The following is a 17,076-nucleotide window of genomic DNA, read 5'->3' as shown; positions in this document are numbered from 1 at the left end:
CCCTCCCCGCGCCGCCCGGCCCGCCCCGGCCGCGCCCCAGGCTTCCCTCGCCCCGCGGGGCTCCGTGAAACGCGGGGACGGCGATCGGCGAGGCCGGACCGCGACCGGGGCGCCAGGAGCAGCGGCCGCCACCCACGCGAGGGGCCCCTGGCCCGGCCACGCCTCCCGGCGGCGCAGCGACCAATCAGAGAGCGTCGTTTGGGGACGGGGCGTGTCCGGGGAGGGGAAACGCCGGCGGGCTGGAGGCGCTCGCGATTGGTGGCGCTCCGCCCAACGAGAGGCGAGCTTGTAGAGAGGGGCGGCGGCCGCAGCGGCAGCGGCAACGGCGGCGGCTCGACCGGTCGGTCGGGGTCCGGGGCTCGGGGCGGCCCGGCCCGGCAGGTAGCGGGCAGCGCTCGGGCGGCGACCGTCGGCTCGGGGAAGGGCGGCAGCTCGGAGCTGGCTGCCTCGCCCAGCCGGTCCAGCGCCCGCATTTTAGGCCCGGCCCTGTGGAGCTGAGGCGACGCTTGCTTCTGCTGAGGTGGGGTCGGCGTCGATGCCGCTTCCTGCCGGCGCCCTTCGTGCAGCGGCGGGGCCCGGTTTCGCACGGGCAGTCGCCGTGTTTTCTTTCACCGTTGCGCTGTCCACCCAGCCTGTCCGGTGCGTTCGCCAGCACCGTCCTCCCCTCAGGTACCGTGGCCTGTTGATGCGAAGCTGGGCCGGGGTGGTGCTGCCGAGTGGGTGGCTCTGCCGGTGTTCGGCCCGTTGAGGTGGTGCCCGGTTCTCGAGGGAGCAGCCCCCTTATTGCTGGGCCGAGGTCTCGGGGCTGCCCTGCCATGCCCTGCGAGCTGAGGGGGAGCTTGGCGTGGGGCGGGCTGTGTGGCTGACGGCGTCGCTTTTGGACGTGGCAGAAACAAAAATCGGGCCGCCCTTTAAACTGATGCAGTTATTGAAGAATACGAAAGCGACGTAACGTTGGCCTGCCTGTGGAGGTTGGCACCCTATCGAGTATGCCCTTTTCCCCATCTCTGTTAAAGATTTTTACGAGCCTCCGGTGGTTTGTGAATTGAATTGTGCTTGAGAACATCAACTCGGCAGCGAATGCGATGGCACGCGTGTGCTGTAACTGTGACCAGTGAAGTCTCAACTTCAGTGTGAAGCAGAACCTACTCTCGTAGAGGCACCTGAAGATTTCATAGCATGAGTGAGGAGTTTAGAAGTGGAACTGCTGTTTTTTAAAAAGCCCGGCCCGTTCTGCTAGTTATAACCTAATATGCGTATCCAAGTTCAAATAGCAGGGTTAATACTAGTGTATGAGTTGCTTTTTTTCTTTTTTTTGTTTTTGTCAGAAACTCATTGGTCCTGTCATCACTTTGCTCGAATGTTAACTTGTTAAAACCTGGACGTGTTTTTGCAGAGGAGATATATTTTCTTACATGCTGGAAGTGATTCGCTGATTTAAAAGAAAAAAAAAGCTTTTCACTAAGAACTTGCAAATATCTTGTTTTTAGAGTACTGTTGTAGGTTATAGCCCCTTGCTGAGCTTTGAGCCTCTTTTCTAGAGTAATCCTCTTTGTTTTTGTAATAGTTAAAAAAAACCTGAGTACAGGAAGGCTGCTTTGTGGGTTGAAGGAAATCTGTGTAGTGTTTTGAAGAGCTGACAATCGGGCACTGTAACCTAATCTGCTGTTAAGTATTTTATTGTTGACTGGTCTTCCAGCTCCAGAAAACCCATGGCAAAATAAAATCACTAGGAGTCTCAAGTATTTTTTTTTTCTTTTAACTTAACTAGTTTGATAGTTCTAGCCTTCTTTAAAATTGAAAAACAAGGTATGTGTTATCATACTCAGTATTGCACAAAATAATATTTTGGCGGTCATAGCAACTTGTAGAGCTGTGTTGCTCAGGCTCTTGGATGTTTCATTCTTGCTCTTACCTGGTTTACCACTGGATGTGACAGCAGGACTCTTGTAAGCTGGGTTGGTTTGATGAAATGCCCGTGCAGAGATTTAATGTTCAAGCAGACCTTCCTTCTGCATTTATGGTAAAAATCTTTGAGGTGTTCCTTTTATATGATTAATAACTGGTCAGTGTTCCACACAGTCTGGAAGGGCAGTTCCAGCTCTCAGCTTTTCACTCACGCTGCTATGAAATCTTCCTGTGTGTCTAGTAGAGTACTCTTCTGCTTCAAGAAGCTGAAGGTAAAATTCAGAATTTGTTGGTCCAGGTGTACATTTGCAGGATGTCTGAAAGAAGCAATAATATATTACTGAGAGCTGTTTTGTTGAAAAAGCCTAGTCTGTTCCACTTGCTATAATGTACTCTGCACACCTGGGATTAAATAACAGGGTTAAAGCCTAATGACTGAGGTGGTTTTTTCTTTCTTTCTTTCAGTAACTTGCCTGCAAACTGTTGGTCCCACCTGCATCCAGTTAACATGTTCAACAGTTACAATGTTAAGTTCTGCCACAGCAAAGCTCTCACCTCCCCCTATCCAGGATCACCTGTTGAGCGTAGTCAAGTTCCTGAAGATAAAGTGGGCTGGCTAATTGAGTGGAAGGATTATAATCCTGTGGAATACACTGCAATGTCTGTTTTGGCTGGACCCAGCTGGGCAGATCCCCAAATCAAGTGAGTGTAAATTGTGGCTCTTTTCTCCTGTGAGCATGGAAGCAGAAAATGGGGATCTGCTGAGTTAAGATGATCAGCTTAAGTGAAGTGTGATTCTACAGTGAGGTGTGAGAGTCAAGACCTAGAAAAATGGTGGTTAGAGAACTGAATGGTTTGGATTAGCTGTGACTGTCTTTGAGACATGAGTTTACTGAGCTGGTGATTGAGGTAAGAATAGTGTTAATCGGAATAGTGGACAGCTGTTGATGCTGTGGAGTGGTGCTTCTCTGTTGTGACCTAAGTAAAAATCTCCTAATTCTCCTTAAGAATTTGAGAGAACAATTTCATAATATACTTGTTTGTTTGTTCATGGATTGAATGCAAGATGAGAGAAGAATTAAAGTAGAATTGTAGTTTTTGAGTTGAGTGCTCTGACTTAGGAAAGGTGACAGGTTGAATGCATGACTGTATTTCTCTTTTTCTGAATGTGTATATTGATTATTTTTTTTATTATTGATTCCATGAATATATTCTCCTCTCAAGGAATGCTGTATCCTTCTTGGCTAGAAAGTTAGATGCATGCATCTAGTGTACCTTGTGATAATGTGAAATGGTGATTCCTCTGTATGAACATCTGTAGAAAAATCAGAAGAAAATGGCACTTGAGGTTTCAGCCTTACCTTCCTTGTTTCCCATTGCTGTGTGAACATGTGCTTCTGTTTGCTCTTAATTTGGTTAGTATTCTGCTGATTGCAAGGCACACTGCTCCTTAGGCTCTGTAGGGCTGCTGATGTTCTGTCAAGACATAGTTGGAAAAGTGTCAGGTAATCTTTTAGTAGGCATTAGTAATACCTGAAAATACAGCATCATTTTTGGGGTATTAGTGTAATTTCCCAACTGAATTGTGTAGAAGAAGCTAATCAGCAGTTTGAAACCTGTGATGGTTTGAGAGGAATTGCTTTTGGGAAAGTAAATGTACTTCTGTAGACAGCTGCTTCTCTACTGGTTTTCAGAGCTATACGTAGGAGATTGGCATTAAGCTAATTTTGAAAAATCAGTGATTATTAGCTTGTAACTCTGACAAATCATATCTAATAAATTTCTGCTAATTTTTTTATTAGCAAACTATTTTTTAGTTTTATCAATGGATAACATCCTTCTGTGTTCTCTAACCTTAACAAGTGCACCTTTGAAACACTTTGTCTAAATGAAAACCTAGAGAGACACAACGTTAAATTCTTGAGGGACGCGCTTCTGTCTGCAGAAGTAAATACAGGGAGACTGTCATCAATAAAGGTTGAGACTTTATAGCTTCCTCTAGAAAAGGGAGGGTCTGCAACTTAAATTCTGTTAAAAACTGCTCATCGGTCAAATGGGTATTGCTGATCTGCTGGTTGGCCTGCAAGCTTTTGTGGGGCAGAGGGGTGTTTTGCGTTTTATAACTTCTCTACTAAATTATTCTTTTCCACACAGGGATAAAGGTTTTTCTCCCAAATTCAATGAGAGAGATGGAGAAGTGGAGAGGAGGAGTCTGAATGGCTTGTACGTGGTTGAAAATGGGAGGCCCCGGTGAGTGGTTTTTTTGTTTGCATATTCATTTCAGTGATGTAGTTTCAGGTCTATCAGCTTTGATGCATGGTACCTGATAGAACAACATCAAGATATTCTCCCCTAGGGACAGGAAAAATGCTACCTCAGGGCCAGAGAGTTCTTTCTTTGGAAGAAGGTTGTGTCAAAGAGGCACTAAAGGGTTAGCCAGTAGTACCACAACAGAGGGTTGCGGTGACACTGGAGTTGGAGGAGGTCTAACGCTGTTAATAGTAGGGTCTGTGGAATTAACTTTTTCCACAGTTTGACCAGGTGTTGGGCTTTGAAGCTTTTGTACCTCTTGTGTGCTGTGGTGGAGTGGAAGAGTATTTGCTTCCACTGACAAATCCTGGCGCAGCACAGATGGGTAATTTCACCTAAAAATAATTTTTCTTTCTGCCATTCGTACATAATTGAATGCTCTGTTCTTCTGTAGTCTTGGAAACTAGATTCCATTTTCAGACAAGGTTCTGCACGCAATGAGAATAATGTTTGATCAGGAGCATTTCGGGGCACAAGATCTGAGAAGTGACAAAGCCATTGGATATATTTCCTTTCCCTGTACAATCAAACACAAAAACAGGTTGATGGAGAAAACCATGCTTTGTCTCTTGCTCTTTAAAGCATATGGTGGCACCAAATGTATGTTGCTATCCTTTTCTTTGTTGTTATTTAAGCTTCTTGGAAGCTGCTTCTTTTAGAATACTTGCAGTATATTTTGAATGTGGGGAGGTAAACGTTTCATGTACTGTGCCGTTTATTTCAGAAATCCAGTGGGAAGGACTGGCCTCACAGGCAGAGGACTGTTAGGGCGCTGGGGACCAAACCATGCTGCTGATCCTGTTGTAACTAGGTAAGCATCAGGTGACTGAAAGGTGCCCTGCAGCAGAGCAAAAAACCCATGCATTTAGCTTTTTCTGTGCATCTCTGGACAGGCTATTGCTTTTCACAGGCCCTTTGTGCGTGTTCCTCTATGTGTAAGCCTATTCAGATATGGGTGTCTGGAGAGATACACAGACATGTAGAACATGAATGCCATAATTTTTTAGTCTTTGTCTCTGGAAAAGAGTAAGGACTCACTGCTAATGACAGGCAATCACTTCTGAAATGCTGAGGAAGCAGATTTAAAAAGAAAACCAACAAACCAGGAAGCATAATTTAATAGAAATACATTATACAAATAATCTTCAGTAACAAATGTAAAAACTGAAAGGATTATGTGATACTTTGATACTGTATGCATAATATGCCAAAAGGCCTTGGATGAGGCATGTTAAATTGCAAGAATAGGTTTTTCTGTTACAATGACTCAACTGCAAAAAAAAAAAGGCAGTGTGCCTGCTTTTGCTGTGTAAGAAATACTAACTTGGCCTAGTATGTTATAGGAGGAGGCAGGGTTATGTTTCTCTTTTTTTGTTTTTTTTTTTTTTGGTTTTGTCAGTGTATGCTCTGTTTTAGTGGTGCTTTTGCTGCCAGGATCTGTGTGTACGTGCTAACTATTGTACACACAGAAAGCATTCAGAAAAGATAGCATAGTTAACAAAGGTGCAAGCTGAGAAGTGCCATGCGGAAGATAGAACCGTTTTGAAAATCATCCTAATGCATTTTACTTCCCCTTTTCAGAAGGCTGCCAATGCTATTGAGTTGTTTCCTTGAAAGTAAAAAAAATGCTGCTTTTATTTTGCCTTTGATTAGATAGCTTTTTGCTTTAACTATTGGCAGTTCTTCTTAATTCTATACAGAAAACAACAGTGGGTGTTTGTGGTGGTGTGCTGGTGCTGGGTGAGGTGCTTCGGAGGTGTTGCAGCCTGCATGTGTGTTCTGTTCTAGCAGAAGGCATGCTTGTGAGGGATAGGCACAAGTGCAGCTCGGTGAGCATCACAGCTGGTAGGATGTGCTGGACATAGCTCTCAAAGGAGCTGCTGCTATCAGCATGGCTACAGAAATGCGGCTCTTGGGTGGTTTCTGCCCTTTTGGCTGAGGAAAACACAGTTGGTGGAGGTGCATGAAAAACTCGGTGTTCTGCCCTTGGTGGCAGTCTTGCCAGATGGCATCTGTTGGTCCTGTCCCCACCCTGCCTGTGACTGTTCTCTCTGCTTTGTTTCCCCTTGCACAGGTGACAGCATGGGTGCCTTGTTATTCCTCTCCCAGGCCGTTGTGTCAAGAAGCAGCAAAGCATGTTCTTGTTTGTCGTTTGCTGCAGGTGGAAGAGGGACAGAAGTGGCAATAAAATTGCTCATCCAGTTACTGGCAAAAACATCTTACAGTTTGTAGCTATCAAGAGGAGAGACTGTGGGGAGTGGGCCATTCCAGGGGTAAGAGCAAAGCTCCAGAGATGGTAGACGTTTCCCTGCTGGTAAGGCCACAAGGTGATAACTGGCGTGTGTGTGATAGAATTGTGCTTTTTGATGAACAACCTCATGTTGCAGAGGTGAGAAGTGCTCCTTAAACTAGCTTTGCCCAAGCATCAGCTGGTATGCCTTCTGCTGTTTCTGCATTGCAAGGCAGTATTTGTATTTGATTCTCACCATGTCTCTTGCTTAGTGCAGGCACAACTTAATCCATTGCAGGTTTTGAAGGATGTGTGTGCTTGCTCTTTACAACTGCATGTAAATTTCCTTCCATGTCCAGAGTATAATGCAAGTGGATGTAATATATTAAGAGCCAGTCTAAGGGGAGTAAACCCAAGTGGAATCTGAGGGATAGTCACTTCTTTTTTCTTTCCCCCCCTCTAAGGGGATGGTGGATCCAGGGGAGAAGATTAGCACTACCCTGAAGCGAGAATTTGGGGAGGAGGCCTTGAACTCCTTGCAGAAATCGCCTGAGGAGAAAGCAGAATTGGAGAAACAGCTCCACAAGCTGTTCAGCCAGGAGCACTTTGTGGTGAGCTCTGTGTCTCTTGTGATAGCCTCTTGAGCTATGCATGTAACTCGCTGCTGTATGGAACTTGAAAAAATGTAGCTGAAATGAAAATAAGCTGTGATGCTAGGGTTGTCATGGTGTAGGAAATGGAAGGGACTATTGAAAACTCTAAGGGCAAATGTATTGGAGAGAAAGAAAAAAATCTTATTCATTCCACCTTGTTTGTTGTGACACTGAGCTTGTTTTGGTTTGTTTGGGGCCTTAGGTGTACAGAGGATATGTAGATGACCCTCGTAACACTGATAATGCCTGGATGGAGACAGAGGCTGTGAACTATCATGATGAAACCGGTGGGTATCTCCACATGTGCTCGTATTTGCCTTTTACTTTATATGTTGGTTTGAAGTTGGGATGTATGATGGGCTGAGATTGGCAATGAAATTGGGGGAGCGTGCAAGTCAGGTGTAAAATATTGGGCTAAAACCAATGGGCATGGGGGTCTCTTGTCTCCCAAGATGTTCAGCTGTGACAGGCAGTTGTTGTTCCCTGTTGTTGACAGTTTGGTTTCTGTTGGTCTTGAAATAAAGAATATATGGACTTTGGCTGCAAATTACTTATTCATTTGTTAGCTAGTTCTAAGCTATGGACCATGTACCTTTGTATGGAGACTGAGCATTGGACAAGGTTTCCTTGTCACTGTATTTATCTTAAGTTGGTTTAATTTCTCTTTTTAATGAGTCTGAGGTGGGAGGATAGTCTGTTTCTCTTGTTAGTTTTCCTTTAGTAGCTAGTGTGTGCTTCAGGAGCGTTGCCTCTGGCTGCTGGCAGATTTTCATTGCATTTATTGGTTTGGTGTTGTAATTACTCTGAGACCTTTTATCTCAGTTACTCTGCCAGAGTAATTGTTGGACCTTATTTTGTTTCTATAAATCAGTAGGAATGGGCATATGTTGCTAGTTTTTTAGATTGATGTTATGTTGGATTCTCATCTCTCACCTTTTCAGATAAATCAATCTAGGTGTGTCTGACTTGTTCAAGTCAGAGACTTCATGTAGTGACATTTCCACTGTGACTTGGGTAGTAGATACCAGTGGTGAAGTTTCATGTGTCGCTGGTCCTTGATTTCTAAGTCCCCAGAAACAGTGAAGAAACTGATCCTTCGGTCTTTGTTTCTAATACACATTTTATGATACTTTTAAAAGCATTTATTTGGTTGTTGTCTTGTGAACTCCTGGGACTCTTTTTGGAAACAGAGTAAGAAACTTCAGAGAGCAATTCTACATTGCTCCTGAAGTACTATTTTTTATTTTGGAACCTTTAGTAAAATCTTAATTATTCTGGTTTTCCATAAGCATATATAAGTTTCAGAATTCAGTTTGTCCTGTAGAGTAGTACCTGAGAAAGAAAGTAGTCAAATGTTAGTCAAACAAAAATCAAGGCAGAGGGATTGGCTAAATTTGTGGTAGTCTATACAAGTTGTTGTAATGATTTCTAGTAACTTATTGTGCTGCTGATGGTACCCTAGGAGTGGTAACAAGGAGTTAATGCCACCTCTGCCACTCAGATTTGCCTTAAAATAGTGCAAGTATGAAAAAGGTTTCTGGCACAGAATCGGTGTGCAACTTAATTGGTTTCTCTGAGAAGCAGCTGAAGTTTGCTGCCTGTGAAGGAGCCATGTGGAAGGGCAGAACTGATGACATGTGAGAAGAAAAAGCAGGAAAGAAGAATGTAACAGCATATCCTAACTCTTTTTGTGAACAGGTGAGACAATGGATAATCTGCCTCTGGAAGCAGGTGATGATGCTGGAGTAGTGAAGTGGGTTGACATCAGTGAGAAGATCAAGCTGTATGCAAGTCATAGCTACTTCATTAAGCTTGTGACTGAGAAGCGGGGAGCCCACTGGAGTGAGGATCCTGGTCCTGAGTGCTGAGAGTGATGTAAATGAGGCACCAAGGAGAGAATATGTTTTCCAGCTTTGAAACAGATGATGTCCTTTTCAGTGGAAATTCAGCGAAAATACCATGCAATTCAGCTGGCAAAAACACTTGGCAGTGATAAATAGAGGCTTTTTCAGAGACTTCACATTGCTTCTTTTGATTTCTCAGCTACCATGAAATGAGATGAATGTGGAGCTATTACTTTGTTTTGGTTTCTTGTCTTCATTATTTGCAGCTATTTCAAATCTGCAGACTTGCGTGACAGCACTGGGATTCTGCCTGGTTGTAGTTCAGAGGCTGTTCACCTCAGCTCTGTATTTTTGCACTGATTTCTCATCAGGAGTATGAATCCTTAAGGGAAGTGAGTCTTATAGGATGATAGCCTGAATAATGACTTAAGTGCTACAAAATAGAGTGAAGTTTCTTTTCACTTAGCATGTCTTTTCAGTGATTTTCTGTTTTGAGATTGGTTTTCACATTTAATTGCTTTCTAGTTTACAGTATGGATGGTATTCGCATCTGAATGTCTGACAGTGCCTCTGTTGAAAAAGATAACTGTTGGAGGATGTGACTTGATGACTGATTTTAGGAGCTGGATTTCGAGGTTCCTCTCTTCCCACTGCTCGTAGAAGTACAGCTGCTGGGGAGGCTGTGCCATAAACAGGATCATTGGAAAGAGCAGCCTTAAAGTACAATCTTGTAAATTGTGGGGTTTTTGCAGTTCAGGTCATGTGAGTAACTTGCAGTCAGGAGGCTGATGTGAGCCTTCTATGGCATTTATGCTGATAAGAGCTGCACAACAACTGCTGACACTTCTTCCTATGTTTTTAACCAAGGGATAATTGATGTTAATTGATTAAGGGTCAAGAGTTGGTGACAGCAACAGCTAAAAGTTGTGGTTGAGATGTGGAGAGGGGATCTTAATGAATTTTGATTCATGTGTTGAAGTAAGGTGTTGATAAATGACATAGTATGGAATTACCTTGTGTAGTGGTACTGTGACATGCTCATGCATTGTTGAGACTGTAGGCCACATCCTGCTTAATGAATGATTTTAGGGCTTGTTCCTTTTCATCACTACCCCTTCCAATTAATGAAATCTGGAGGAGTCATATATGTTTATATGGGGAACCCTGGGAATCTTGTAGACTTATTATATTCCTTTCAAAGGAAAAAGTAATGTTAAGAGTTATTTATTTTTCTTTCAGTCAAATGTCGTGGCATTTCTTTTCATTTGGCAAATCTTCTGGAAAATGGTCAACTTCTTTACATGGGTGATGTTAGCTTGTATATTAATACAAGTTAGATATGTTGGAAAGTTATTTTTCAGTCCTATGTGTTGTGCCTCTAACTTATCCTAAACTATTTTTTAAAAATACCTAAGAGATCATCTACCCCCAAGGACTAGGATACCCAGACAAATACTCAGAGTATCTAAGGAACAGCAGCAGAATTTTGAGAAAGTTTGTAACCTTTTTTCAGGCTGAAGAAATAGAGGGGTTTTGTATTAAAAAAAGTTACCCCATAGAATGCGGCCTGGGTGTCCAAAGAAGTGATGAAGAGCTTTCATGAACCTGTTTGGTTGCTGTGCAAAGAAAGTCATCATCTTGTGTCAGTATTTTCAATTCAGTACCAAAATCCCCAGTTAAATACAAATGTTAGAACTAGTGAGATTCTTGTTAATTTACAAAGACAAGACTTACATCCTCCATACTGTCTGTATTGGAGCTTTCAGCGCTGCTACTCTATAGAAAAAGAATGAAATTTGTTTTAGAGTACAGTATAATTCCTGCTGCTTGTATTTCTTTAAAAAAAAAAAAAGAAAGTATCTCATTTTGATTTCGATTTTTTTCTTTCCTGTTAGAAAGCAAATATAGTCCTGTGAAGGGAACTTACTAATCTTCAACATCTGTAATACTGTCAGCTGAAATAGCTAACAGAGAAAATACCATCCCTGTTGTTGGGCTGGGTATGAGCTTGTTACTACTGCTTACAATTAATTTTTTTCTTTAAAGTTTAAGGAGGGCTCAATAATAAGTTGAGAATCTAGAATGGTAATAATGCAAATAAGTTTAGACCTGTAGCAAACAGGAGTATTTTTAAGGCTGCCATGTTAGTTTAAAAGCATGTGATTTTCCAGATTACAATGTTAATGTTTCCCCCATTGGATGCCTGTTTAGTTTCTTCTTTAATACTTGGGAGAGAGCCCTGTGAAGCAGATTGAAAACAAAGTTGCAGTGTCCTGGTTTTGGCAAAAGGAAAGACCTGTGGGGAGCATGGATCTCCATGTAGAGAGAAAGTAAAATCAGGCGGCAGGAGTTGTTCCTTCTTGAGTATGGCTTGTGGCATGACCTTACCTGTCATCTCTGTATCTTAGTTGCTCACGTACTAAGTCATTATAGAATAAAGCTTGCTATGCTTCTGCTTCCTGCTGCCTTGTCTGTACTTTGAGATCTTGACCGCATTTTACTTCTCGTTATTTTTGTCTTTTATTTTACCTCTCCCTAATTTTATTCTTTCCTAACAATGCTTATGGAAGCCTCTTGCAATTTTTTGTTTTAAGCAACAGGCACAGCAGCAGAGCATCGCTATTTCTGAGTAGTTCTTGTCACATGCTCTTTTTTCATACTCGCAGGATGGTTGAGATTGGCAGGGAGCTCTGGAGATCATTTTGTCCATTCCCCATACATGCTCAAACAGGGTCAGCTAGACCAAGTTGTCTAGGACTGTCCAGTCAGGTTTTGAGCATCTCCCAGGATGGAGAATCCACAACCTTTCTGGCAACCTATGCCGGTGCTTGACCACTCTCACCATGGAAAAAAATTTTTCCTTCCCATTCAGTCATGCAGTCTACAGCCATACCCCAAATGATTTTTGTTATGAAATCTGGTCCAGGAAACATTAAAGCATCTGTATTACCTTTGGATTGCATGTTGAACAGCTGGTCAGTGGATCAGATTAAGTTGTCTGGCTCCAGTGATAGTGTTGTGTGACTGGCTGGTGTCTATATACACAGTTTTGAGTAATATCACTTGCATCAGAAAACCACAAGATGTCATGAATCATACCTTCTTAAGACCTTCGGGATGCTTTGTTTACTTCTTATCTGATAAAGAAGCCAGTTTTTTTATATGACCCCTACTAATCCTTAGAGGATTGACAGGTTTTGCAATGGATGTGTGTGTTATAAAAGGAATATTGTGTATTTTTGCACTGTAGATGTTCTGACTGTAGGATTCTGCACTTTAGTGATGCTGGAGGAATATTTGGGTGATAATGCCTAGAGTGCTGAAGCTGCTAACTGAGATGGAGTGTTACAAATTAAAAGATTACCTACTTTTTCCTGGAGAAATGGAACTTGTCAATTAAAGTCACTGCTGCCTTTTGAGGCCAGCTGTATACTGGCAGTGTACTTAACAGTTTGAGAGCTGTGCTTTCTGACATCTGACTATATGCAGGTCAAGCAAAAATCTATTGAAAGACAAGTCTCTAAGTTTTCAATTACAGTGTTTGCTTGGTCCTTCTGTTTCATGATTATTTTGTTAGAAAAGTCTGAACTGGTAAGGAAGTTTAATACGTGTATCTGGGGAAAGTCTTGTAGGATGCAATTCAGAAGTTGGCATTATGTTGGATCTGTTTGAGACCACTGACATTAACAGCTCATCTCTGTGCTCTTTTCTGGGAATATGTCTGAGGGTGTAAAGTATAATACAACTTGTTGGACCACACGTGCACTTGCAGCTTAATGAGGATGTGAGCATCCTGTTTGCCTGCCTGTTTGCCTGTTGTGGAGGCAATAGAGTAGATATTGTTCATAAAGCACAACATGAAAGAGCGGAAAGAAAAAAAATGCACTTTATAGGTTTTTCTACATTAGCTCTTTTTCTGTTTGTGTAGTTTTTTGTTGACTAGTTGGAAAGATTGTCTTAATCCTCAATGAAAATAACTATTATCAGTGACTGTAAAAAAACAAAAAACAAAACCACCAAAAAACACCACCCCTACTCCACGCCCCCAAAACCCAAAACACCCAAACAAAACCCAAACCCAGATAGAAATGGAAATACACTTCAGATATATTTGGGAAATGTGCTGAAATGTTAATAGGTTCTTTTCCCATAGAGTACATGCAAGGCCATCAAGAGGAAGAACATGTCATCCAGAGTTTAGAGCATAAAGATGTTTTTTTGGGAAAGCATTCATGTAGTGCTGATCAGTGTTCTGCCTCAAAGTGTAAAATTCTGACCCCACACCTGTTGGCATGGACTGTTTAGCCAGAATCCACAGGCAAGGTAGTGGTCACCTGTATTTCCTTTTAAGAGTCTTCCATGTGGCCATGCAGGAGGACTGAAAATTAAACTTAATGCAAACACATCTGGTATCAGTAGAGCACTGATAAGATTGATCTCCTTTGAAAAGGAGATTCAGATGGCCAAGTCAGTGAGAAGAGGTAAGCTGGCTTGCCTTTGGCAGCTGTAGCCTTCTTGTTTGTTAATGTTCGATCAGATCCTTGCAGCTCTTCACACAGAGGGAACCCACTTAACTGAGCAATTTCACAAAATTTTGGAGGAAAGATTTTGTGAGTTAACTGCTGTTTGGTGCCAGTTGGTAGAAACCAGAGGTGGTGTTGCTGATTTGTGGTATTTATAATGTTCTGTCTGTTCTTAAGGCTAAACTAACAAAATATAGCTAAACTTTTTCTGTTTTTAAGCCTATTTGTGTTGTCTTGAAAACTCTACTCACAGTGACTCAAAGAAGCCCCATTTAATGGAGGAGGAGCTCATGCTTGCCTTGAGAGCTGAATGTCCTGCCTCATAGCAGATGAGACCCAAATGGATGAGAGCAGGCCATTTCTGTTGAATTTATTGTTGTGAGGATTAGTGCATATAGCTGATAATGATGCATGCCCTGACAGATACAGCTCTAGGTCCTGAGGACAGACTTGATCTATGGAGAACTTGGCAGTGGTTGTCCTGGATCAGAGGGAAGGATTGTCTGGTTGGGTGTTATGTCTGTAGCAGTGGTTGCTTTGGCTTAGAACATGAGGAGAGGGGAAGTGCAGGTTCATGTTTCTCATTGAATATCCTATGTGCTGTCAGTCTTCCATTAGGGTTGGAAGCTATGGCTGCATCCTGGGCTTTGATATGCGTTAATGTACCTGTCTAAAAACATCTATCCCCATCTGCTTTTCTTCTCACTTAACACTGACCTGCTGTTTTAGCTGAAATAGAGGGAAGGTCAGTAGGTCAGGTAATTTTAGTCCTGTTCATGTTATAACCAGCTGCATGTAGTGGATAAGATGGTGCCATGGTTTAAGTGTGAACAGTGAGTGCATTTGTGAGTGTACTCTCTATGTGCATATGTATATGAATATCTGTGTGTGTCTCAGAGTGCCTGAGTCTTGGTAGGAATGTGATTTCATTGTATATGCTCCCTTGTAGAGAGGGAAAATACTTATGACTAAGCAGATGTTTAATTTAGGTTCATTAAAACTAAATGGGAACAATCACATCTACAGAAGGTCAATAAAATTATCACTAACTTTATCTACTTCACAAAATGAAGAAATAATAAAGATTAAAATATTTATAAGTTAAGCTAGAATGGTAACAATATAGTTAAAGTACTGATGGGGGAAACTAGCTTTCACTTATCCTTACTATTAATGGTCTTATAATTTGTAGATTAAATATTGGTGGTGCTTGTCCCCTTGCAGATGACCAAGAGCTCAGGTGAAAATTTTTCTCATACTGTGACTGTACTGTAGCATCTACCTCTGCATACATTAGCAAATGCTCCTTTTCTGTGTCTTGCAGTGGAAAAGCAGAAGTAGCAGCACCACTGAGAATTTCAAAACACATGGGATGCTGATCTGCTCCCTAATACATTAGATGCTTCATATATCCACAGCTATAATCATCTTGGTGATGGTTGTTTGTCCTGCAGAACTTGGGCTGTTTAAAGGAAAATCTTTCCTGTTTGCCCTGATAAATTAAATTTCATTGTATGTCTTTCTAGTGCTTGGTTAGAGTGGAGCAATGGTGAGTGTTAGCCTCAGTGGAGAATAGGTCAATCCCCTGTGAGTTGCCCTTGTGTGAACTACATTTGATTGTTTTAAGGTAGCTGACTCTTGGGTGTAGAAAGAGTAAATAAGCAATGGACTACACTCAGGCAGAAAAATGCTGTCAAAATTACTTTTTCCCCGAGACATTTGAAGTTCCAGAGAAAGGATCTTTTTCAGATGGAATTAGCACAGAGAATATGCTTTTGTAGTTGCAATCCAGGTTGATTTATATACACTGTTGTGTGATGTTACAGAATGTAAAGTGGGCAAAAAGTCAGGCTTACAGGAGAAACTGTCAGAGAAACTGGTTTTGGTGGGAAATAATCTTTTGTGTAGGAATTTCCTGTGTTGAAAATAATCATAGCTTGATTCGTTGTCTCCCAGGGTATCAAACTGGAGTTGGACTAGAATTAGCAGCCCTTGCTGGTTCAAGAGCAAATTAGCAACGTGCAAGTGGACTTTCACTATTGGAGCTACCAAAACAACAGCATTTCTGAATCCCATTTTCTTTTCATTGGAAAGGTGACATGGTTCAAGTGAAAGGTGTTTTCTAATTCTCCTTTGTAAGAATAGCATTTGGGGCTTCTTGTTCACAGCAGAGCATGCCTGGAGTGGTTTTGGTGAAGTGCTTGGCTTAAAATCACAAAGTTAATGAGATTCAGGAATAGTCTTATTCTGTCCTGTTTTTTATGCCCAAGTTGTGCCTGTCTTCAGGCAAGGAAAAGTTGGGAGATGGTGAAAGAAATAGTTAGCATTTGTTTCTCAGGAAAAATGGTAGCAGTAGTTGGTTCTTCTGTCTGGGTAAGAAAGAATGTGCCTGCTAAGGAGAATGAGGTGTTGGAGCTGTTGTATCCTCTACTCCTTGTGATGGTGGACCTGTTGCTAACCAGTCTTTCAACATGCATCCACACTCACCATACTCATACAATTACCTTATTACATAGTTTATCAGCAGGAATTCTGCTGTGTGGCATTGGTACTATTATTGTTATGTTTCAAGAGGTGGGGGAAGAAGTATCTGAAAAGTGCTGGTTTTTTAATGTATTTTAGGAATTATGGTTTAAGGACTGGTATATATGACCTACACTCAGTTTCTTCTCCTCCTTTAAATCTAAAATTAAATTTCCATTTGTGAGACACTGGACAGAGTTAATGCCTCAAAAACCTGAAGTGATGGACAGAGACCGGGGCCTGGCTTTTGTGGTTGAGGGAAGGAACTGAACTTGCTCACAAGGCACTGTCAGAGGCATGTTGGAGGATGCACAGTCCTGTGTCCTGATGAACTGGGTGGAACAACTCACTGTATATGGCCAGGGGTCACCCAGAGTTTATTTGGGGAAGGGGCTCATGACCACCCTCCGTGATGGTGCCTGCACAGAAAATTGAGAGTTTTATAAGTACTTAGCAGTTGGTGTGCAGAAAACCAAGAGGAGCATGACTGATGTGAGAAAAGGTGGGAACTGGGCTATAAAAGATGCAGACATGAGGAGTCCTTTGTGTAACTTCACAGGATCCAAAGGTGGTGATCCCCACCCCCCCCACCCCCCCCCCCCCCCCCCGCCCCCTTGTTTCCCTCTCTTTTCTTCTCTTTCTTTTCCTTACCTCTGCAGATGTTTCAATAGGAACCATGCTGCCTACTATTGTCTTCCAAGATTAGGTTGCTTCTGCCACAAAGAAAATGGTGTCACTTCACCTTAATTCAGCCTGAGGGAATTCCAAACTCACCACAACCCCTCCCTGGTTTGTCCAGCATGGGTTGTGATACCATTGAACCATTGCCTTGATACCTTTTCTTTGACAAAGTTCTGACAAAACCATATATCTAGGTAGACGTCTATTTTATTTGAGGCTACTATGCAGCATGTTAAACTGACAATACAGTAACTAAAGGAAACGAGTCCTATTTCAAGGTAATTTTCTTCAGTATATAGTAAAATCCACTTCCTATAATTCTACTGAAGAGTTTTGTGAACAGCTAAGTCATCAGGTTAGTACTATTTATTGGTTCAGAGAGATCAGGGGTACGTGTGGGAGAA

The 17,076-nt window shown here is 42.2% G+C and overlaps 1 protein-coding gene across 1 annotated transcript; it reads left to right on the top strand.

Moving 5' to 3' along the window:
- Positions 1-377: 377 nt before the first annotated feature.
- On the top strand, positions 378-16,574 carry NUDT9 (nudix hydrolase 9). The gene is made up of 8 exons (XM_049815098.1): positions 378-669; positions 2,374-2,610; positions 4,063-4,158; positions 4,943-5,029; positions 6,380-6,491; positions 6,913-7,059; positions 7,304-7,388; positions 8,800-16,574. Exons 1-8 carry the CDS (start codon positions 536-538, stop codon positions 8,967-8,969), a joined length of 1,068 nt encoding a protein of 355 aa, XP_049671055.1. The 5' UTR covers positions 378-535; the 3' UTR covers positions 8,970-16,574.
- The last annotated feature ends 502 nt before the right edge of the window (positions 16,575-17,076 follow it).

This window comes from Accipiter gentilis, chromosome 12, assembly GCF_929443795.1.
Source record: "Accipiter gentilis chromosome 12, bAccGen1.1, whole genome shotgun sequence".
Lineage (NCBI taxonomy): Eukaryota > Metazoa > Chordata > Aves > Accipitriformes > Accipitridae > Astur > Astur gentilis.
The sequence above is the reverse complement of the archived record's forward strand: the minus strand, read 5'-3'. Positions and strand labels throughout refer to the sequence as shown.

Coding starts and splice junctions, on each gene's coding strand:
- NUDT9 (XM_049815098.1), top strand. CDS start 536: ATGCCGCTTCCTGCCGGCGCCCTTCGTGCAGCGGCGGGGCCCGGTTTC. Junction 4,159..4,942: donor GTTGAAAATGGGAGGCCCCG/GTGAGTGGTTTT, acceptor CGTTTATTTCAG/AAATCCAGTGGGAAGGACTG. Junction 6,492..6,912: donor GGGAGTGGGCCATTCCAGGG/GTAAGAGCAAAG, acceptor CCCCCCTCTAAG/GGGATGGTGGATCCAGGGGA.